The following is a 24,489-nucleotide window of genomic DNA, read 5'->3' on the forward strand; positions in this document are numbered from 1 at the left end:
ACGTTTAATACAGTTCTGTGAGATGACTATTCAAAACTGCTTATAAAAGCCTTATTATAACAAAGTATATTTTGATTTTTGAATTTCTAAAACCACTGCCATGATATATCGACACGGCTCGAAGTCCTGTGCAGTGTTACAATTGGGAAACCTCAGGTATGACCCTACAAACTCCTCGCTGGTGGATACGTGCGCGTGGTTTTTATTTGCTGTCCTCCTCATCAACGGCTTCATTAGACAAACAAATCGTTAGTAACGTCTTTTTTTTAAATTGTAGATGTAATTTTTCGCACTAACATGGATCAGTTCGCTTCCGCAATATGTATTAACATATTAAAATCAATTCATACGTTGTCTACGTTCTGATAAAAAAACCTCTACGTAGACATTAAATTATAACTTGTCAATATTAATATGAATACAAGAATATAATAAAAAAAAAATACATAAAATAACCAAACTGGTTCCTTTTGGTATTTAGTAAAGGTCATATTTAAGATGGTTACGTTTGGTTCGGTGTCCATTAGCTGGTGCTACACCACTCACAGGTCCGAAGGATGCGAGGTCGGACAAAGACACTTCGTTAGTATATCTCGTACTCTTGACTTGAGAACACGTTTATGTTTTGTATTAAAATGCGTCGTATTTTATATTTAATCGGCGAAAAATAATAAAAGAACTATGTATCGTGTCTTCTTTAGTTTCGTGTGTGTTGGATTTTTGAGTGTGTGTGGTCAGAATGTAAAATCACCCTGTCCACAGTATTTTGAGTACAAAAGTGATGGTACAGGATTGCATGGGGTGATTAATTTGCAACCATTCGACTTTGTGCCCTCTTTGCTGGTCAGAGCTAATTTCACAATAGCCGCAAGATTGCCATCAGTAAGTACTTTTTTATCTTTTTTTTAATGGACGTTTGTCTTAGATTTTTATGCTTAAAAAATATTCTGCCATTAAATATATTATTTATTTATTTATTTATTATATTCAAAAAACTTATTTAAATAAGGAATAAAACTTATTGTAAAAAACATACATATGTATATATATAGCATTATCACTTAGATCGATAAACAAATAGTTGTTCATTATTAATATGTACTTGTAACGCATATATTTGGTTGTTTTGATAAACAAGTTACAGGTTTAATAAATTAGTTTATCGTATGCTTAATATTTCTATTGTAACTATTATTTTTTAATTTATGTTTCTTATGAACACATTTATAAATGATCGCTGAATGCTTGGAGTTGTGGACTTAATTACTCCTTTTTTTTCAAGATTTTAAAATGTTTGGAATAAATCTTGAAACAGAATTTCATTTCCAATGTGAAATTGAACTCAACTGTAATTAACTATTTGAACTGAATTTTTTCCTGTATGACAATATTATGTAATAAATTTATTCTTGTCTTTTAATTATTGCAGAGATTGAATTAAAACTCGTTTTTAAATGTATTTTAATAGTGTATTTGATAGCTGTTAATCATTTTATTTTATTAAAATATATATATATATATTTTAATCTGGATGATGTTATTCTGGGTTTCTCCACACCACGTCAGAATAAGCCTAAAGTATCACAATATGTAATATTTATTATCATATTTGAATAAATATAAGAATAATTATTAGAAATTTATTTATAACATGGATTTATTAATTTTAATAATAACTTATGAAATATTAATAAGAAATTTAAAAAAAAACTACATATATACTATACTACTTTTATAACAACAGACTCTGACACAAGTCGCACAGTTCAATGCCGGATTATTTAAATGAAATCAAATCAAAATATACTTTATTCGAGTAGGCTTTTACAAGCACTTTTGAATCGTCATTTAACAAAGTACATATATTAAGTGAAGCTACCAATAAAAAGTTTTCGATAATAATTCATTTCACTGATACAGGAACAACAAAGAGTTCATATTATCATTTATATAATTATAATATGTATAAACAATAGTATTTTGTATGATTAATTCTTTAACTGTTCTTCAATATTTCCTGTTTCAGAATTATTGAATCGTAAAATATCCCACTCTAAGCACACATGATTAGCTTTTAATTTGTTATTATTAACTTTAGTAGAAAAACTTGTATTGCGTGTTGAAATAAAATTTGACTGGGAATTTATATAAAAAAAATCCGTGTACAGTTTTTTCCTTCCTTTAAAAAATATTAAATTATAAAAAAAGTTAACGATTTAAACGATACCACATAATTATGTCATTTCATGTAATTAAGTAACGTCGAATTAGAATATATATTGACATTTTCCTTATTTATACTAACATCCAAAAGAAGTAGTACATGTCTGATAATTTAGTAGAGTTTTCCCTGTTCTGTTTGTGATAAACGCTTACTGAGTTTAGAAATTATATTTTTAATCTGTTTTAATATTCAAAATGTCTGAGTAACCGTGTTAGTCTATTTTTTACTTCACGTTCACGGCTAAAGCACGATCGCAATTATAAAGAGGATAATATTTGGTGACTAAGGTTTTGTGTGAGCCCGTCTGGGTAGATATCTGGGTGATATCTCTCATCATATATTCGATTCCCATGCAACAATACTTATAGTATATTTCAGCCATAAGAAAACAAAGATATATAAACAACATTTAACATCGAGTTGACGCAATATCATTCGGTTGAGAGCTTCAATAATCTATGATATTGATTAATTAATTATGGATTTTCGAGAAGTTTTAAACGCTGAAGAAACTTCTACCGGAACTGGAAGTAAGATTATAGTGGATATAAGTAGTTTAGTGGAATAGTGTGGTACTATAGATAAAGATATATTGGTCGAGAACTGTTAATAGTTGACAATACAGCTGAGCTATTAGCAAATCGCGTAGCATACGTAAATCAATAGTTTTTTTTATCTTTATTCCTTATTCGATTGGAATTCACTATAGTTTTACCAGTGTGACAAGGGACATACCAGCTTAGTTCTCAAACTCCGTCTAATAAAATAGAAAAAAAAAACTTAGTTCTCAAAACCGCATGGGCGATATGAGGGAAGGTTTATATTTATTACAGTATTAATGTCTTAGGGCGGTGGAGACTACTTATCGTCGTATGCCTATTAAATATATATATATTGGACATAAATATATAGATGAAGATCAAAAGATTAATTATGAAGATTAAGTAAAATTGTCTTCGAATTTTCGGAAATTTATAAGTAAAAAATAATGACACAGACATTTTATGTAACTAAACGATGTTTCTACACAACGCGAATAAATATTAGCGTGCTATAAATAAACTGGAACGCCAAAGAACAAGATGCTGGTAGTCTGTTGACTTGAGTTTCTTTTTCTAATTCCAGTTTTATCGCAAGTATTGTTTTTTATAAAATGAAACTTTTTCTGACAATATTAGAAGACTTCATACAAACTATGATTAATACATTCCACAATTGCAAATTAATTACGTTTTAATAACTACGCATCTTTGAACTATACGACGCTTCTAATTGAACTTCAATTACATACATAGTTATTAGGAAGAGAGCGATAAATACACAAGTTTATATTGCATCTAAATATAATGTTATTATACAAGTGACGTAGCTCTAAGTAGATAAACAAAGCGTCTCAAAATTTTCCTTGGAATTGTTGAGAGGAAGTTCAATTCAACAAGTCATTTCATATACATTTCAGGATTAACTCGGCATGCTATTTATTATAATTCATTAACTCAAATACTCATCAATTATTTGGAAATGTGCACAGCCCCGGTATAAATTTTAATATATTTTTTTTTATAAATTTTGGACAACATCACATACATTACTCTGATCCCAATGTAAGTAGCTAAAGCACTTGTGTTAATGTAAATCAGAAGTAACGACGTTACCACAAACACCCAGACCCAAGGAAACATAGGAAACTAATGAACTTTTTCTACATCGACTCGACCGAGAATCGAACCCGGGACCTCGGAGTGGCCTACCCATGAAAACCGGTGTACACACTACTCGACCACGGAGGTCGTCATATTCTTCGACAGATTGAATTGTAAATGCATTTGTTGAAAAAAGGAATAGTCCCGCTGAGTTTTCTTAGACTTCACTTCTTTATGGCTATCGAAATGTAATTGTTGCCGTTTAACCGTTTTCTTAGTGTACTAACGCACCGATCCACTTGTGGTTTGTTGTAAGTTGGGTTGGAATAGAAACGTGAACGTATCGCAACTTTTATAAATAAGTAGATTTTAATTATATTAACTTACGGCCTTACTTATCGACGGTGTACAGAAGGTATTTAGTTAAGAATATATTTCACTTTTTCTCATCTCTGATTTGACATTCGGAAAATGTGACATTGGTTAATAAACTTTTAATAAACAACATTTGGAGAGGTAAAGTCGTTATAGTCTGTTGAGCCACGGCGAATACAAAAAGCTGTTGGATTAAATAACGTCATATGTGTATAAGTATGAAATATTTTTTGTTATTTTTGTATATAAGACCGGAATGTTGAATTTGTGACGTAAAAACTGAGTATTTAAATTAAGGTAATCAACTTGGAAAACACATTAATTTTTCTGTGTAAACTTGATTTCTGCTGGCATTTAAATTAGGTAACTCATCTGCAAATTTTTATGACTGTTAGATGTAAATGAACAAAATTCTCGAATATATAATCGGCATGCGTTTTAAATCTGTAATATCTTCGAAAATATTCATTTAAATTACATGATGTAAATGGCCATATTGATCTATATTAAATTCACAATGTATTTAAGATACTTAATTGGATAAGGATTAAGGCTGTATTGCTTAAAATCGCTTCGAAAATAAGTTCTTATTATTTCTATTTCTCGTATTAGGTCTCGTAAAAAGTAAAGGATAAAAAATGGTCATCACGGGTTATCCCTAAGGGATAGACACATACTATCGCGGACTTTTTTGAATACCTTTATAAGGTGTTGTGTGTGAGGTGGCAGCGTTTGCAATGTTAACGCAAAAAATATATTTATCTACGACATCACTTCAGAAACCTTTAAAATTATCAGCGTTTCTCTACAATATTGTGCATGTATTATAACATATAAACCTTCCTCTTGAATCAATCTATCTATTAAAAAAACCGCATCAAAATCCGTTGTGTAATTTTAAAGATCTGAGCATACACAGGGACAGACAGCGGTAAGCGACTTTGTTTTATACTATGTAATGATAATGAAATACAAGCATATTATTACAAATTATAAATAAGCAAATTATATTAGGTATACATTATATATAAGCAAAAAATATGAGAAAAATAACTTTCTTAGTCGAAAAAAACAAGTTATTTTTTTAAAGTTGTTTATTTACCCTTGTTATACCCGTGTGAAGCCGAGACGGGTTGCTCTGGTATAAAGAGGTACTGAACTGTTTTGTTTTTCCCTGTATATATGTATATATACTCATTTTAATTACAAACGATATAAACTGTAAAGTTTAATATATATGTTATTAGCTGGTAAAGGGTAACTATTTCTTTCTCGGTAAAGTTTATATTCGGACCTGTAGATGTACTTATGTCAGTACACTCAAATTAATTATGTAGCATGTCCACTTGAATAAGGATTATTTGGAATCAATTTAACAATAAAACAGAAATAAAATAGTTGTATCAGAATTACAATTTGTAATGAATCATTTTAAGGCAAATATTCATCTGAGTCATATAAAATTATTTTAACTTTGATTTTGAAATATATTTGATGAACATTTCAAGACCACTTATTGGCGCGTCGTTTGCACTCAAGTTATGCTTCAGTGATTTCTTGTTGTATACAAAAAAAAAAAAATATAAGAGTCAAAACCGACGTGTGTTTTGTTGTATGTTTGTCCAATTTAGGGCAGTGCAAATCATGACCTTTACTTTTCGAGATACCTTTTATCTGATATTTATTGTTTTTTAAAAGACGACAAATTTTTTTTGTCAATTTTAAGTTCTCTATATCCTTTTATTTATCATAATTATATTCGGTTGGATAAGTTATTTTAATCGTAAATAAAAATATATTAAATTTAATTTTACTAAATTACGGTCGGTATTTGTTATTGGGTATTTTCAACTTTCTACTTTAGACGTAGAGAAACCGGGCAAAACCCAACTATAGCTATAGTTGGATTATATATAATATTATATAATGGGTAATATACAATACGTCAGAATCTAAGTAGATTAATGGGTTGATTAAAATAATTGGGTTTCTCTACCTCGTTGGTCTATTTGCTAGATATAAGATCGCAGATACCGAGGTCCTTGGTTATATTTCTAGCCGATACGATAAAAAGTTGTTTTTCTGATGAACAAAATTCTCAGTAGCAGCCCGAAGTCTAGAATTTGAAGTGCGTATAGGTACTCCCGTGTCTCGGAAAGTTTGTAAAAGCTATTAGTCATGAAGGATTTGATATCCGATCGGATTGTGAGGGTGAGGGATTGGAGAGTGCACCTATTTTTGCGTATACACCTGTACACTATAATCTCCTGCGCTGCGCTGACTGAAATCGGTCAGGAGGACATCATCAATATCTTGTCGATTAGATTGACAAAAAAAAAAGACACGCTGAGTTTCTTTCGCCGGTTCTTCTCAGGTCAGGGTGTTTCCTTTTCCGAACCGGTGGTAGTGTTTAATTTGACTATCAATAAGTATGTATAATGCTTCTATATAGAATAAAGGAATTTGAGTTTGAGCTGAATTTGAGTTTGAAAAATACGGGCTGATAGGACGCGTTCAATTTAAACATAAATAACTTAAATATAAACACGGAAATAAAACGAGCACTATATCAATGCCAAGGTGGCCCAATAGATGTAATATTATAAAATACAATCGAGGTCGCGTGTCTAAAACAATCGGGAAAGCGCATTTTAGTTATAAGTGTTTAATTGATGCGTATAATTTGTCTCGTGCTAGGAGGAAAATGTCGTGACAAGTAATGCTATTGATTAGTTTTGTAATGTTAAAACAGAATACGTACAATGTACATGTATTAAGTTATGTTCGTTTTTATTTTATTTTTCTATACACATGTTATAAGGGCATCCGGCATAACATACTAATATTGTAGCACTCTGACGTTTAGACATTTTAAACTAGGGAACGGATTTTAAGGCGGTTTTCATCAATGAACAGAGATATTCAAAACGAAAGTTTATATGTATAATACATGCATATTATAGTAAGGAAAAGCAGAGAATTTATACTTTCCTAGCCGGAAAAACAAAGATTTTTTTAAATGTTTGTTTTTCAATCTAAAGGTTTAATATAGACCCTCTATTGTGGCCGTATGAAGTCGGGACGGGTAGCTAGTGATCATATATTAAGATTTAAATCTTATAGATAATTAATATGTTTATTAAATAAACAATAAATAAATAAATAAATATTGGACAACATCACATACATTACTCTGATCCCAATGTAAGTAGCTAAAGCACTTGTGTTATGGAAGATCAGAAGTAACGACGTTACCAGAAACACCCAGACCCAAGACAACATAGAAAGCTAATGAACTTTTTCTACATCGACTCGGCCGGGGATCGAACCCGGGACCTCGGAATGGCGTACCCATGAAAACCGGTGCACACACTACTCGACCACGGAGGTCGTCAATTGGGCAAAGTGGTTACTTCTATAATAATATTCCTTAAAGCCTTTTTTATAAATAAATTGCGTGAAATTGTTATTATAATATGCATCATATTAAGAGCGTAGTTTGTAAGCGTGGGAATTTATTTTAGAACACACACATAGGTACCTTCCAATAATACACTTGCATTGTGCAGTGTATCGTACGCATCCTCGGAGACAATTAGTTGCTTGTTTTCGGTGCAACGAATAAATTAAATTTTTAATGAATATAGAAAGTATTCATATTGAACTTGTAAAAGTATCAGTTACATCCTGGACTCATCCGCTACTGTCCTAACACGAGATTAACTAAGGAGAAAGACATGTCAACTGTTAGTATTCTTTAAAAAAATATGCATCTAAAACCTCTGGAGCAACTGGCACTTCATGAAATTTTGTTAACCCTTTTCTAGTCCTATCTGTTCCGTGTATCACGTTTGATTCATGATTATTGTTTAAATATTGTGTCGGCTGTTTGGACAGTGAATCAGGGTAATTCTACTAACGAATTGTCACTCTATCACAATCGAATCGAAACGTAATTGCACGTCGCATTTGTTATCGGTTAGGCGTTTTCCTATTCTACTAACACAAATTTGCGGTTCGGTCGAAGTTGTTCGGAATAATCAGTATCGTATTATAGACGATATAAATAAATACAATTATCCTCGGTTACGATTAAGCTGAGGTTTATTGTTGAGGAATCTTCAAATCAAATCAAATCAAATCAAATCAATTTTATTCAAGTAAACTTCAAAACGAAGCGTTTTTGAATCGTCAATATTAAAATACCACCGTTTCGGAAAGCAGCCTCCAGCGAGAAGAAACGGCAAGAAACTCGCATAGTTGCTCTTTTCAAATAAACAGATTTACAGTGCTATTTTTTTACAATAATTAGTGTCCTGTGACGGAACCCGAGCCTAAATCCAGGCGTTTTTTTCTAAAAAGTACTCTTTTAATGAATAATAAGGCTTCGAAGTATGACGTGTCGTATAACCGGTTTGATTTAGTAGAATCGCCCTCCTGTTAAATAGTGAGTACGAAATACATAATAATAATTCAATAGGACACGATATTTCCCATTTTGTTTTTTTTTATTTTTCTCTACCGCTGAGCTAAAAATGAATTATAATATTGATTGAAAATCAAGCGTTTGTGGAGTGAATAAGCAATTTAAAATGTAACTGTTTATTATAGGTATTTAAAACATATTTTCCTCAATCGATATATCAATGTATGTGTGTTAACTACATGTGGTAAGTATACTACAAACAAAAATCACACACATAAAGAATCGTATTAACGAATATTGATGGTCGTAAAACTTCGTTTTTTACAAGATCGTATTTAACTTTATACGTTAGTAGGTATAAAAATTCTCAAATTCAATATGTCCGTCCTGAGAAACGATATACGTATCTTTAATAAGATTCCACGTTTTCATCTTTACGTATTAATAAATTTATATCTCATGTCAAAAAAAAAACCAATGATAAATTAATATGCTAATGATAAAAAAACGTGTACCTAAGCGATATTTAAAAAATTAAGTATTTCATTGACATAAACTCTGAAATCAAAATGGTGGAAAAGAATAATGATTGCGTTTCTTGCCGGAATCTACGTTTCGATCCGGTGTTAGTTTTCCATTTAATTAAATATCGTATGATGTTGATTCAAATGTGTTTTATGAGTCTACTTGAATCAAGAATGTTTTTATTTTTATTTAATATACTTATTGTATGTAAAAATATAAATATTAAGTGAACATAAGTTGGATGGTCACCGCATTTCCTTTAAAAAAAATTCAACACATTAATCGACTGGGTTGCCAGTGATAATAATGTGTACTAACGTAGCTATGATTTTTTTTTTTTAATAATCATATTTCGATTATATAATTGGTTAGTGTATAAATACAATACAATTGTTTTATATCTTTGTAGAAAAGCTTTTTCATAAATCGTTTTAAGTGTATCTCGTACATCTAAATCAAAATATACTTTATTCGAGTTGGCTCTTCGATTTTTTTTTGAATCGTTGTTTTAAATTTATGTTATTAGATTAAGGTGTTATCTTATATTTAATGATCTGAATGAAGGTATATCATTCCTTACTTCCTGAGCGATTCATGCATATGTTCAAGGACAAATAGCTCCTAATCCATGAGACAACAAATCCAACATGAATGCAAAAGACCTAGGCGCTGGATCTGTACTTGCTTTCTTGGGACTCTTCCCTAGAGAGTAAGTACTGTCAACTTCCAAACACTAGTCTGCTACATAGAATTTCTGAAATTTCTTCAATAAAAGAGTACTAAAATGTTTAGAAGTGTATATTTCACCTTAAAAGTGAATTGTGTTGGGAAAAATGTGAGCAAATTTGATCCAAATGAACAAGTTGTTTAAGAGATACGATTCTTACTCGATATAAATAAGTAACAATCATTTTACTGTCAACCATTACAAACCCCGTGTAGTCAGGTAACAGGAGTAACATGTTTATGTTTGTTCCTTTATAAATAGCGCGCACATCACAATTTCTAGTAAATTCATTCATTTTTTTCGAACACACATTACACTATCAAGTCTGTATTGAGAAGCGACAGTCAATACTTTATTTTTTTTAATTTATTACTTAGTAAAGCTTTATGGTCCAAGTTATAAATTGCGGTACTAGCCTTTTTCTGTAGGACAAAATTTGTATTTATATCGGCTGCATTACTCAAAAGTAAAAAGCCATAAGACATTAAACTGTCAAAATTACTATAGTATACAAGTCGCGCTACATCCACACCTGTTAAATTAAATTGTAACCTACATTTGTTTCGTTAATTTCATAGCATACTACGTGTTTGTAGTCAGTAAAAACCATTAAATTTTTTTGAACAAAAACGATAAATTTGTTAATGATGAAATTGGTTTTAGTTGGTTTATTGAAAAAATTGTTTTTATAATATATAATATTAATAAAGAAAAAGTCCAAGCTCAGTTTTTTTTTTTTTAATACGGTGTATCGTCTTCACGTACCCTTATTGAAGATTCTAATTGGTTCCGCATAGATTTCATTAGGGTTATTAAATGGTCTTGCGGAATATTATTCCATTCTTGTGAAATCGCTTTTCTTAATACTGCCACTGTTGTGGGCACAGGATTTTTCAGATATACACCTTTTTTAAACTGTCCCAAACATGACTAATGGGATTAAAATCCGGGCTGCGTGCTGGCCAATCGATTAGAATTATCCCAATGTCTTCGCAATATTGTCGAACTTGTGCAGCGGATTGGTATCAAGTATGCATCTTGCATTACAGTAACATTTACGCCTGCTAATCCCATGTAAGGTATCACCTGAGCTTCAAAGCCTCTTTTATATATAGTTATGCTGTCAAACCACCTCTATTACCATTTTAACGAAATGCCACCGCGCACCACAATGCAGCTTTAAGCATATATCTATCTATCTATCACGTCCACCACAGACTCTTCTTCGACTCTACATCTACATATGTCCTACATTCATCGGTGAATAACATGCAGACCCATTGCTCGTCAAGTGACAATTGACGTCTGCTCAATTTAAGGTACCATCGACAAACAATACAATCTCATGTTTGTCTCCGAACATACATGGCAAGTCATTAATGTAAAAGAGGAAGAGAACAGGACTACCAATAGATCCCTGAAGTACCCCCACATTTACTGGAACCTCGGGAGATCTCTTACTATTTACATCAAACATTACATGGTTGTTGGTAATTTTTAATTATAGTATAGATTAAAATAACTCTATCGTAACGAATTTATGCAGATTTTTTGTAAATTATAAAACAAGAATGATAATTTTATGCATGGATTTCGTTAATGTTGTATTTATACACATGTTCCAACTAAAATTATTTTACTGTGTAAGTATTTTACGATAATCGGCCGGTTTAATATTTTTTAAGTTGTCACGGAGGTATCTAATCATCTTATAAGGAAATCGTGCTAAATAAATTATGATTCAAAACATTGGATATACAAAATAAATTCCTGATGACGCAATAGCATTTGCCATATATTCATGGCCAAAAAGATGATTTTCTATTTTTAAACAAAATATATTTTTGTTATTTATGATATGTCATAGTATTTTACTCACAGGTTAAACAAAGGACTGGAGAAGGATATTGCGATTCCAAAGGAATTAGAAGAAGCAATAGGAATTAAATCATATAAATCATATGTAAGAAAATCAGAATAAATTTCTTACATTTTGTTTAAAGAAATATATCTGTCTTTTATCTTATTAAGAAAATTAAACCTCTTTATTGAAAACCCAAATCAATTTAAATATTCTTCAGCATATTATGTAATCGGATGCATGAAATAAATTACGAAATGATGATGGCTTATTAATTAGACTGATTTTGTTTGAATTTTAGCGAAATAATTTAGTTTTAAGACTCGCTTGTCACGTGTCCAGCTCTAAGATATCTACGCACCGACGCGCCGGCGCCGTGACGTTGACAAATTCAGTAGGGCTGTCACTGTTGGGACTCGCGAGTAATAATAATTTCAATAAGTTATGCAATCGGGTTCTGTTTTTTTTTTTACGATATATGTCAGACGAATGGGCCACCTAATTGTAAGTGATCTTCTCGTAAACTTTCTTTGCATCGTCCATGCGCTACCAATATGATACCTGAGATGTTATATCCCTCGTACCTATAACATACACACTACACTGACTCACTCGTAGTATATATTGAACCAGGGCCGTACCGTAAGTTTAGGGGGCCCTGAGCTAACACAACCTAGGGCCACCTAAGACATATCTAAACGTAGACTTGAATTAAATTAATTGATTGGGTTTGATTAATTGCAGGACTCTCAGGGCTGCAAACCATACGATCTGTTTAATTTAATAAAGTTATGGATTCTTTCGCATTATCGTCTATTTTTGATTTTGACTTGACTTAACTGGGGCCCCCTTGAATCCACGGGGCCCTGGGCTGAAACCCAAAAAGTCATATGGTAGATCCGGCCCTGTATTGTGCCACCGAGAGCTTTGTGTCTGACAGATGAATCGACAATATAGTTTATCGAGTTATTGAGATCATGTCAATATTAAATTTATACAACAATTGCCAAGTATGTTTTCAATGCAACAATTTTCCTCGTTATATTAATCATCCGATGATTAATATACGAGTTCATTTGTTGTTAATATAAAGAAATTAATTGGTAAAGTAATTAGACTGGGTAATTTTCTCAGGATAGTTGGCAACGATATATATAGAAGCAGAAACGGAAATACCTTCGTATGGTTGGATTGAGGCCGTCTTAAAAAAGCAAATCATATCACAAGAATACCATATTACGATATCGATTTTATATGATGTCATAAAAAATACACAGTAACTATATAATTAAAAAAAATCTTAAGCTTAATTTTTAATTGTATATAAATTACAATTGAAAATTTGAAAAACATATAAAAAAGTAATTATACTTTTTTTTTACTTTTTTTATACTTTACACAAATTTATGAAATTACGATTAATTCATCTTACCCGAATTGAAGCAGCTTTGAGGAATAAACTCCAAACCACTAAAGAGGATATGGAGAAATGAGGCTTTTGCTCACAATTATAGTACGCATGGAAAAAATTTAAATAATTATTATAAGTGCGATTGAAATGGATAGCTTTCAAAGTTTAAATGTACATTATTAATATGTAAATGTATATCTTTAACGGCAAAAAAGAAACGGTAAAGCACCAAAACTGCACTTTTGGGAAATGAGGTTGACTAACTTACGTTTTAACCTCATTTCCCAAAGGTTAAACATATGACAGATTTTAATCCATGCAGATTCTATATTTGAAACACCGAAATCGAAATTAACGATTACTATTGTAATATTTATCATTTATCGTTAAAGAACTTAAAATAATGAGAAATATAGAGTTAATGTTAATAAAGTGTATTATTGGGTCTCCCGCGAAACTTCGCGTTTATTCAAAAGATTTTTTAAGAATTTCGAAACTTATGGCAGGTTTTGTTTTGATATCATTTCATTGTAAACTGCAAGTCACTCATCTAAATTTGGCGCCATAATGATTAAACCTTATTTAAATGAAATCTTTAATGTTAAATAGTACACATTATACCCTGTACAAGATATCTTGATCTTTTTGACAGATGTAAATTTTTCTGATCGACATAACTTTGCAATGACGAATAAATTATTTTCTTAATTTAATGATTTTAAAAATTGTATAAATATTTAAAAAAATACTTATAATACAAAAGTTCCTAAAGATTCAAGCGTTATCCGAAAATTTTAAGACTTTTTCTATTATACAGGGTTAATGGTAATTCGACGTATTCCCGTTAGGAGGTGATAGGGGTGATTATTTGCAATAATTTTAACCTCAATGTGCATGATGCAAAAGTGAACCATTTTTGAGTTATCACGTTTTTTAGATTTTTTCAAAATAAGTTATAATTGCAACTTCTAAAATATAGCATAGAAGTGAACAATTCCATTGGAATACGTTAAATAATAAATCTAAGGTTTGTTTATGTTTGCCATTTGCCGTCCCGGAATACGAATGAAAGCTCGCAAATAACCGTTTCACATGAAACGAGAATGAATCATAAAATATCTCCAAAAATGAATAAGTTATGGAGAATTTTAAAGTTGCACTTGCAAAAATAATTTCACTTCAAGCGACGGGCCAACTCGTAACGTTACTTGACCTAAATAAGGCACTTCGAATTCGCTTAATACCTATAAATTCATTGGTGAATTTGGTGTTGCCCGCTTCATGTACCATTTAAATACTTAAAAGTAGGTTTACATTAAATTTGATCCGGTAACATGACGATAAAAAGTTATTATTTAAGACAACTACTAGAATAAAGAGTATTGATAGTCATATATCATTTTCAAGTTGTTGTTGTACCTACACATAATATGGGTTAACGATGTAAATAATACTATTTATATTAATAATATGATTATATTATGAATATGGTAATATCATTGTCTGTTAAACCTTAAACTAATACTGTTGTCGTTTTGAAAAACCGGTTTAAGCCCTATATCACGGTAGACTTTAGAGAGTATTTCTTTCGGCGATTTGTATTAGAATCATGACCCCTGCGCCCTGGTTCTATCTTTATCTCTTTATGTAAAAAATCATAAGATCATCTATCACCTTAGTAATATCCGCCAAAAACCCTGTGAGCCTCAAAATATACGTATAAAGTTTTATTATTCGCTAAAAACTAAACTTGCGCCGCGTGACATAGCTCGATAGTTTATTTGTGCTGTACCTCAAAGCTGGTAAGTTTTATTTTGTTATTTAATTTAGAGGGGCATATTAGCCAATGGGCTCTCTGATGATAAATGTTCATCACAGCTCATAGACAATGACACTATAAAGAAATGTTAACAAGCCCTTGCAACACCAACGCGCCACCAAGGTTCCCAGATGCGAATATGTATTTACACTGACTCACCCTTGCAACTGGAACACAGCAATAAAATTATTGCTGTTTGGCGTTACAATATATAATGAGTGTGCGCATACGAGACGAGAAGCTGAACGTAAATAAAGTTAGCGGTTACTTGAACCGGTTATATTATATTCTTGACATAATAAACACAAGATTATTATCACTGTTTCATATATTCAAACATAACTTAATGTTTTTCTAAAGACTTATATTAGTTTTATAAATCCACATTTAAAGTTTTAGTGTATCAATAATACATGATTGATAATGTGCGTTATAGTTTTAGCCAAAGCGTATCCTTCTGTCGGAATATCTTGATGTCATTAGTCTTATAAAATATGAATTGGCCAATGTTCGCTACGAAATTTAGGTAAATTTGGCTAAAAGTATGTTAATTTATTTAAGTTATGTTTTTTCCAGTTTTATCCTCAAATGCACCCGGATCTGTGTGTGATATTTATACATATATGTATATATATATATCTAATATTTTAATACTTTTAGTTTATCAATGGAACCTTTAAAACAATAATTAAAAAATGATATTGACTGTGTACTTATATAATTATATTCTTGTATATTTTCGTTTAATTATAATTATATATTTTTGTAAACTAAGATATATAAAAAAAAACTAAGTGTAACTGGGGATACCATTCGCGTAGTTTAACTTGTTAATGGCGTTAAGTGTTCGCATCAGTATGCAAAACATATAATCAGTGAATAACTTGATTACGACTCGATTTTCCTCGTAGGGACTGGCCCGCTGTGTTAAACTCATAAATTACTACTTATGTACCTATGTTTATTTACTTAATGGGTTATTGCACTTATTTGAAATGAAAGTATGTTATTGTTGAATAGATGCTTGGCTAATAATATATCTAATTACACTAAATCGCAGACTTCCTCCGCAGCAGACGCGGTTAGAAAAGTTTGACAACTAACTGATGTTGATACTGATCGATCAGTACCAACATCGAGTTTGGTTTCGTTCATAATTTTATGTCTCACGGCGTTTTGCTTTGGGGTAATGCTGTGGATATTGCAACTGTTTTCATACTGCAAAAAACAGCTGTTAGGTTAGGTTAGGTTTATTTATAATCTTGGAACTCGAGACTTCCTTCGGGATGTTTTTATTAACATGGGAAAACTTACAGTTGCTTCACAACATGTTTACAACAATATTATGTATATTCACAATAGTATAGATGTTTTTGTAAGAAACAATGAATGTACAGCCACGAGGAGGAAAGGTAAACTAATAAAACCTAGTTTCCGACTTAGCAAAGTTAATACATCCTTCCTGGGGCACGGTAATCGTTTCTATAATAAGATTCCTCAGTTATTATTAACTTGGCCTAAAAAATTTCAAGCTTATAACAAAATAAAACTTTGATAAATGAAACATATTACTCACTACAAGATTACGTTAAAGTTTGATAGTACCTACTTTATTAATGTATATGTTACAGTCAAAGTAATAAATCCGGATATTATATATATTATCTAGCCATTATTTATAATGTCTACTCAATTCAGATAAAGTGATAATTGACACAGAATTAACCACATTAACTAGTAATTTTATATAATATCTTCGAATACTATATATATATAATAGGTATCGGTAAAGATTATAAATTTTTATATCAATTTGCCTTAAACATGTCTAAATATATGTGTAGCAATATTATACTGTTATTTGTAAAGTAATAATTATAATTTTTATTTTAAGAATTAAAATAACATTGTCATCGATAATAATTATACGTTAATTAACATTATTATAAAGTTATTTATTTATGTGTGGATGGTGCCTAACCAAGGGGCTAATTCTACGTAGCGTAGCCGTAACAATAAACGCTACCTCATTAGATGAGTAATAGAAAAAACTGCAAATTTGCAGGAACTAAGCAAACGATAGAGAAGTAATAACGTACACAGAATACACAATTATGAACATAATGTAATTGACACTAATATTTATTATTTTTTAAAAACATATTGAAGAATTTTAGTAATATTATAAATACGAAAGTTTGGATGAATGAACGTTTGTTACTCAATCACGCCAGAACTGCTGAACGGATCTGAATGAAATTTATCAATGAGATAGATTATAGACTGAAATAACACATAGATTAACCATTCAAACCATCCCCTCAAACACGGCCGAAGACGCGCGTGGAAACTAGTCGCGTGGTGTTTGTAGGTATAATTAGTCTTTAGTCTTGTTTAACTATTAATTCACTATATATAAATAATGAATAATCATTATACATAGAGGTACCCGACATAGCTTTCTTGGTGGTAGGGTTTTGTGCAAGCCCGTCTGGGTACCACCCATCAAATATTCTACAGCAAAACAACAGTACTATTGTTGTGTTCTGGTTTGGAAGGTAAGCCAGTGTAACTACAACAGGCACATAACATCTTAGCTCCCAAGGTGGTTGGCGCATGGGCGATATAAGGAATGGTTAATATATCTTACAGCGCCATTGTCTATGCGTGGTGGTGACCACTTACTATCAGGTGGCCCATATGCTCTCCGCCAACCTTTACCATAAAAAAAGCTTACTCATATGGCTTTCTGGCACCATAGATCTAAATACAGAGTAAGATTTTCCCACCGAAAATTTACTAGCTTTTGCTGGTTTGACATATTCCTAACAGAGTGGAGTCTAGTAGGGTAGGATATATGATGCTGGGCGTCAGGGTCTTACCTGCGAGTTTCACATCGTAAAGCGACACATGTATCGTTGAACTGTTGAGGCTTTATAAGATTTGGTGAGCACTGACAAGATTAACGATTCGTTAGATTAATATGGTCGCTTGGCTCACAATAATTCCCCTTTTCTTTGATATAAATTGAAAAACGTTTTTAATACGAACAAAACATCTCGAGACTCTTTTGAATTGAATGGAATTCAATCAAGCTATGTATATACTTATATATCCCTTTTATTTTTATTAATTATATTTCTTGCGTTTTACAGACATTTCCTGGTAGCGTACAGCCAATAGGCTCCGAGATCACCCTACTTAAAGATTTCAACCGAGGAGTGCCCTTGCAGTACAGAGTCAATTTCCCCGTCATTTCTCCCCTGCCAAAGCTGACTGCACTCACAGTGAATGATAATGTATTGTGTTACGCAACTGGAGGTAAAACAATTATACCAAAACATGAAATCTCTAGACTGTATTGGTAAAATTTCCAAAGGCTAGTCACAAAGATCCGTCGTGGCTTCATGCGGCGAAATGTCATTCGACACATGTATGCAAATTTCTTAACAATATTTTACCCCCAAGCACAAGATTAAGCCAGCAATCAGACACGACCGGATAGAGTTCAGATTCTGATAGGACCAATGGCTTTACGTGCTATTTAAGTCACAGAAATGTAAAATCTACTCATCTCCAAGCTTAGTCACTGACCGTCCGCCCGACCCTTGATAGTTACCAATTATCGAACCTGAGACGGCGTTTATAATTTAGTCACTACATTAGACAGTCAAGTTCATTCAGTAAAAAATAGGTAATTATTTTAATGTATAATTACAGATACTCCAGGGGGTGCAGCTTACGTCACAACGATAAGTCTACAGCACATGTTGTTCTTTAAATCGGGAACTAATGGACTGTATGCAATGATTAATCCTCCAACACAAACACCCCCTCCTGAAATACAGTACGTGCAAAGTCCACCATTACAGACAATAAATAATAACGTTAATAATCAATCCCCATTGCGACCAAACGAGGAGGGTGAGTTTTGTTTTAAATATGTAAATCTTGTTATACCGCCTAATGCATCAATACCGTGTAGCGTAATATATTTAAAAAAAAGAACGCGCGCTTGTCGCCGAGGATTGGGTTTATTTTTTGGCGGGAAGTTTTGGTTCTTCGAGCATATTATTTCTGAGACATAGACAATTTTACATTTTAGAAAATTATTTTTTTAATTAAGTAATTTATGTTTTTTTTTATTGTTATTTGTTATTATAGTCAGATAGTTATTAGTCTGTAGGTATTTTTTAAAAACTATTTTTTTTTACTTCTGTTCTACAAAACTTAATTATTCTTAAATAATTTAAGTTAAGGATTTTCAAACGTGTCAAAATCACACGTTTGAATTTTTTATTTTGTTGTTATTTATATCTACCTTACATTTATTTCAGACGATTCTGTAAAGTATATTAAACTACAGTCGATTGTTTTTAAATAGGTTTAAATATGTTTTATTTAATTTAGTGTAGTTTATTTTTATTTATTATTTTCTTTGCTTACCTGTTTTTTTAGTTTAATTGTGTTAATAAATCTAAATGCGGTATTAATATGCAGTATAAATGTCAGTCTATAATAATTAAATAAAAGTAAAATAACAAAAAAAATGGTAGCTATTACAAGTCGTTTTGTTTTCTATTTTAGAAGATCCAACGCGAACCACAGAAAGATACCATGGGACCACGCGTAAACCAACAGGGCTGACTACTAAAAGACCTTGGCCAATAAAACAATCTGAGTAAGAATAAAAATCTTTATCGTTTTAGAATACTAATTTTATACATGCTTCGGTTTAAATGAAAAGTAAAACAAGCAGGAAAGATAACTGTTATATTATTATATAATCATTTTTTATCCTACGTTTTGGTAGGATAGAAAACTCAGTGGCAAAATTGTGTAATTACACATGTTTATCTTTTAATTGGACTAATTTTGTCACATTTTGGTGACTACAACACAAGACTACTACAAGACACGGGTAGGCCGTGTCTTGTAGTATTGAGGGCAATTCTACTAACGTATAACGGTAATGATACGTTTCCGATGCTATTCGATTTTAATCGTAATTATTTATATCGGTTACGATACGATCCCATCCAATTATATTCATAGTATTCCGATCCAACTTTAAGCGAATCGCAACTGGATCGTTGCGATTGAACGGCAACGATTATATTTCGATTCGATTGCGATAAACTGTTAATTCGTTAGAATTGGGGCTCCTAATCCTAACTACTATTAACAATGCGAAAGTGAGTTTCTTCACTTGTTTTTAAGCTATCTCGTCTTTATAATAGATCTATTCTATTATAAATACTCATGGAGGTTCGCCCCTCCACTTAAAATTAATTAATCTTAATAAAATAAACTTTACAAATTTAATCTAATTTGTATTTTTTGCCGTCTTTACTCTTAATCGTGTCACGCATACTAAGATATATTTTAAGCCCGATCAGCACTCAAGACCCTGCCCCCCTAAAAACGTGGTTGAAGCCGCAGGAATAGACTATCTTATAATTAACAATTTAAATCTAATTTGTATTTTTTTTTTCACCGTCTTTACTTTTAATCGTTTTACGCATATTTAGACATTTTGTAAGAACGAGCAGCACTCAAGACCCTGCCCCCCTCCTTCCCTCAAAACGTGGTGGAAGCCGCGGGAATAGACTAGCTTATAATTAATACCAAATGTTGTGTTTTATATGCTTGAACAATTACAATGTATTGTATGTGAAATGATTTTATTTCTCACAGTAAAGGACAAAACTCTCAACAACCTGGTGGCTCATTAAATGCCTTAGAATGCGGAATTAGCGGAGATGGAGCTCGTGATTATGTTCCATTGGTTTATAATGGATTAAGTTACGACAGAGGAGAATGGCCATGGCTAGTTGCACTTTACAAACGAAAATTTAGCAGTTTGAGTTATATTTGTGCAGGAACATTAATATCTGAAAAGCACGTGGTCACAGGTTGGTGGAACTGATCGTATATATTTTTTTGCTTATCATTGAAGTCTTAGAAAGTTTATTATTTATTATTGCCTCGTTCGTCTAGTAACTGGATATAAGGCCGCTGATCTGGAAGTCCTGGGTTCAAACCCCAGATCGAGCCGATGAAATTTCATCGAGTTTTTCTGTTGGTAAATTCTCATTCACAATTCGGAGTGAAGAAATTGGAAGTATGTACACTCCCGTGTCCTGGAAAGTCAAAAAATTGTGGTCGTATCGAATATTCCACCCCATCGGTTATCAGCTCAAACATAAACTAAAACTCAAATCCCTTTATTCAATATATAAGTACACTTGCTTATTGATAGTCAAATTAAAAACTACCACCGGTTCGGAAAAGAAAATACTCCGACCTGAGAAGAACCGGCGAAAGAAACTCAGCGGGTCTTTTTTTTGGAAATTTTATTTTTTACATACAATGAATTTGAATAGAAATAGCCTGCTTGTTGAGAGCGAGGAAGTCCTGCTTAGTTGCCTGGTCTTGCTTGAGATTGGCTACTATGGACGTAATCGGTCAGGATGACGTCATCATTTATTAAAGAACCGGATTTGAAAATTTAAAAGTATTATTTTCAAATATCAATCCAATTGTCTAGAATCTTAATGTAAAGTAACAGCATCTAAATATCCTACGATGTGCTAACGCCCCCACTTTTTTCTGGGAGTAAATTGTTGAGCATATTCCACCTACTGCTCTTATACAACCTGTATTAGAGCAGTAATAGTAGGTTTACTCACGGATTCTCTCTACCGCCGATCACGAGAATTACAAACACAAATTTAGAACATCAAAACTTAATCACGCTTCCGGGTACCGGTAATCTGTGGTTAAACCGACTAGCTGTACCATTTCTACTTCCACGTGATAAATCGATGGTATCATTAAAGACATTTCTTCGACAGCGGCCCACTGCATGCAACGGAAGAGCTCTTACACGTCCATAAAGAACATAGTCGTCAAGGCAGGCGTATATAACTTAGAGGACTGGAGCGATGACATCACTGTCACTCGTACTCTGACAGGCGCCTCCATACACAACGCGTACAACGCCTCCACCCTCGCAAGTAAGCCCTATGGGGCAGTGTCACCCCTCGCTTTGATGAGCAGTTTTGAATTGTTTTCATCATACAGACAAAACTCTTAATTTTATTCCTAACCTCACACCACCCAAAATTTAACAATGGTAAGTCCTACTGCTGAGTAAAAGCCTCTCCCTGCTGGCCCAAAGCGGGTGGGTACATAATACACGAGTATCATCCACTGTGTGCAGGTTTCCTCGCAATGTTTTACTTCAATGCCGATTACAAGATGAAATATAAACACAAATCAAGCATGTCAAATTTTCGAGATTTTTCCAAAGAGAACGCTTGCTCGGATTAAAGTTCAGCTCATAATATTTCGCTAGTATTAATATATTGATGTTTTTTCTCTTAATATTCCGATATGATTAAATTGTGGGAACTTCATCAAAATAAAATTAATTCGATTATGCATCTGGACGCGATAAAATAATTATAGAATATCTAGAATAAAATTATGAAATAATCAATTAATATTCGATCGTAGTTAATAAATTTTAAACTGTAGTTACACGTTTTGTAACCATAGTTTAATATTCATTATTTTTCTAAATTATTTTAAAGTTTAGAGAAAAACTATATACTAATTCGAAAGAATTTTATAAAATTATGATAACCTAAGCTAACACAACCCTCCTAACAGGCAACCGGAGTCACGGGACGAGAAATAGCTACATTATTAACAAGCGACGCCTAGTTAAATTTTCTTTTGCTTATACAATTACTTAATGGAAAATCAAATCTTTTTCAGACGATTTACTGGTGTTGACGCTTGATAAGGATATTCCCCTGAGTAACTTCATCAAGCCAGCTTGTCTGTGGAGCGGCAGTCCAGATCTCAATCGAATTGTCGGAAAATCGGGAGTAGTAAGTTACTTTTTGCATATCTATATACTTCAATTAACGTATACGTATTCAATGATTTTCATATTAATACAAAGCCGTTTTTTATTCTAATACTTAAAACCTAACCTTAATAAAAAAAATGGCGTAGTAAAAAACTGCGTCATTAAACATTGATTGTTGATATAAAATAAATTAAAAAAAAAAAACTTCATTTGATAGTGTAACTGTCTGTATCTTTGTAATTATTTCATAATAAAATGCATATAATTTGCTATTTTTTTTAAACAATACTAGCAATGCCCCAGATTAATTAAGAAATTACTAATATTCCTGTTTACCCCTACTTTTAAGCTGATCACTTGTCTTAGGACTCTGGACAAAAATAGGCCAAGGGGTCAGGACCGATCCTGCGACTTTTTACATTACATTGCGCTATTGAAGCTATTTAAGTAGTAATAATTCTTTATTTTTCAGGTGGCAGGGTGGGGAGCGAACGAGATGGGCCCCGGAGGCAAGGGCGAGCCGCGCATGGTCCAAATGCCTATCGTCAGCACCGCCACGTGTAGGGCCAGCAAGCCCGAGTTCCACAAGCTGACCTCCACGAAGACCCTGTGCGCGGGTCAGTTATATTTGGTGTATAATCACCAATTTATGTAACAAAATTTAGTGTCGTAATAAACCACGTACAGGCCCCTAGGCCTCGAGCCCTCGCTATCCTTATGCTGGCTGGTAGGTCATTAGATAGCTACGAGTAGTATTTAATGAAGTAAAAAGTGCGAAGTTGTTTGTCCTTTAAAAAAACCTAAGCCATTTGTCAGACTAAAACCAAAATATTCTCACTACTTTGGCCCCTAGGCAGCGCTGGGCCTTAGGTAGTCGCTTCATCCATACGGATAATCCAGGACTTGGAACGTTACTAAAAATGGTAACAGTTATTCCTGGATATACAGAATGTATCCGGCTAAGGACACATTATCTTTAACTCTATGATCAGTATAACCAAGCGATGCATATGTGTACGAACTATATTTTCGAGACTTTGACAATGTTGTTTTTTTTTTTTAATATGTACAATAACTCTGCCTACTGGGCTATTTTTGTATGCCTAATACATATTGTTTTAATTGCAGGAGATCACAGTGGGTCCGGTCCGTGTTTAGGTGACTCTGGAGGTGGTCTCTACATCCTGGACAATGGCCGATGGAGACTCCGGGGCGTAGTTTCGCTGTCACTGTGGACAGAAAATGGTGAAAGCACCTGTAATCTCGACGATTACGTCGTCTTCACAGACACCGCCCAATATTTACCATGGATTAATAATGTTATGTCTAATTCCGTCCTTTAATTATAGAACAATAGTTTTAATAAAATTTAAAGTACTATTTATTTAACTGTGTTGTTTATTTACCTTACCAATTTAGGCCACTTGTTAAGTAATTTAATTGTAACATTGATTGTATGTAATCAACTGATGGAGACCAGAACGAATGCATCCACTTAAATACATTTTACTAATTTCTTCAATGAGACAAAACAGCAGCCGAAATTTGATTTGGACGGATGCCTTTCAATTTTGTTTTAAGTGTAGACATGATAGA

General features: G+C 32.4%; 1 protein-coding gene across 1 annotated transcript; it reads left to right on the forward strand.

Moving 5' to 3' along the window:
- Positions 1 to 571: 571 nt before the first annotated feature.
- Positions 572 to 24,277, forward strand: LOC113394844 (serine protease gd-like). Its single transcript, XM_026632281.2, has 9 exons — positions 572 to 882; positions 18,167 to 18,332; positions 18,732 to 18,935; positions 19,599 to 19,692; positions 20,709 to 20,926; positions 21,869 to 22,030; positions 22,797 to 22,912; positions 23,366 to 23,510; positions 24,022 to 24,277. Exons 1-9 carry the CDS (start codon positions 682 to 684, stop codon positions 24,234 to 24,236), a joined length of 1,521 nt encoding a protein of 506 aa, XP_026488066.2. The 5' UTR covers positions 572 to 681; the 3' UTR covers positions 24,237 to 24,277.
- The last annotated feature ends 212 nt before the right edge of the window (positions 24,278 to 24,489 follow it).

This window comes from Vanessa tameamea, chromosome 21, assembly GCF_037043105.1.
Source record: "Vanessa tameamea isolate UH-Manoa-2023 chromosome 21, ilVanTame1 primary haplotype, whole genome shotgun sequence".
Lineage (NCBI taxonomy): Eukaryota > Metazoa > Arthropoda > Insecta > Lepidoptera > Nymphalidae > Vanessa > Vanessa tameamea.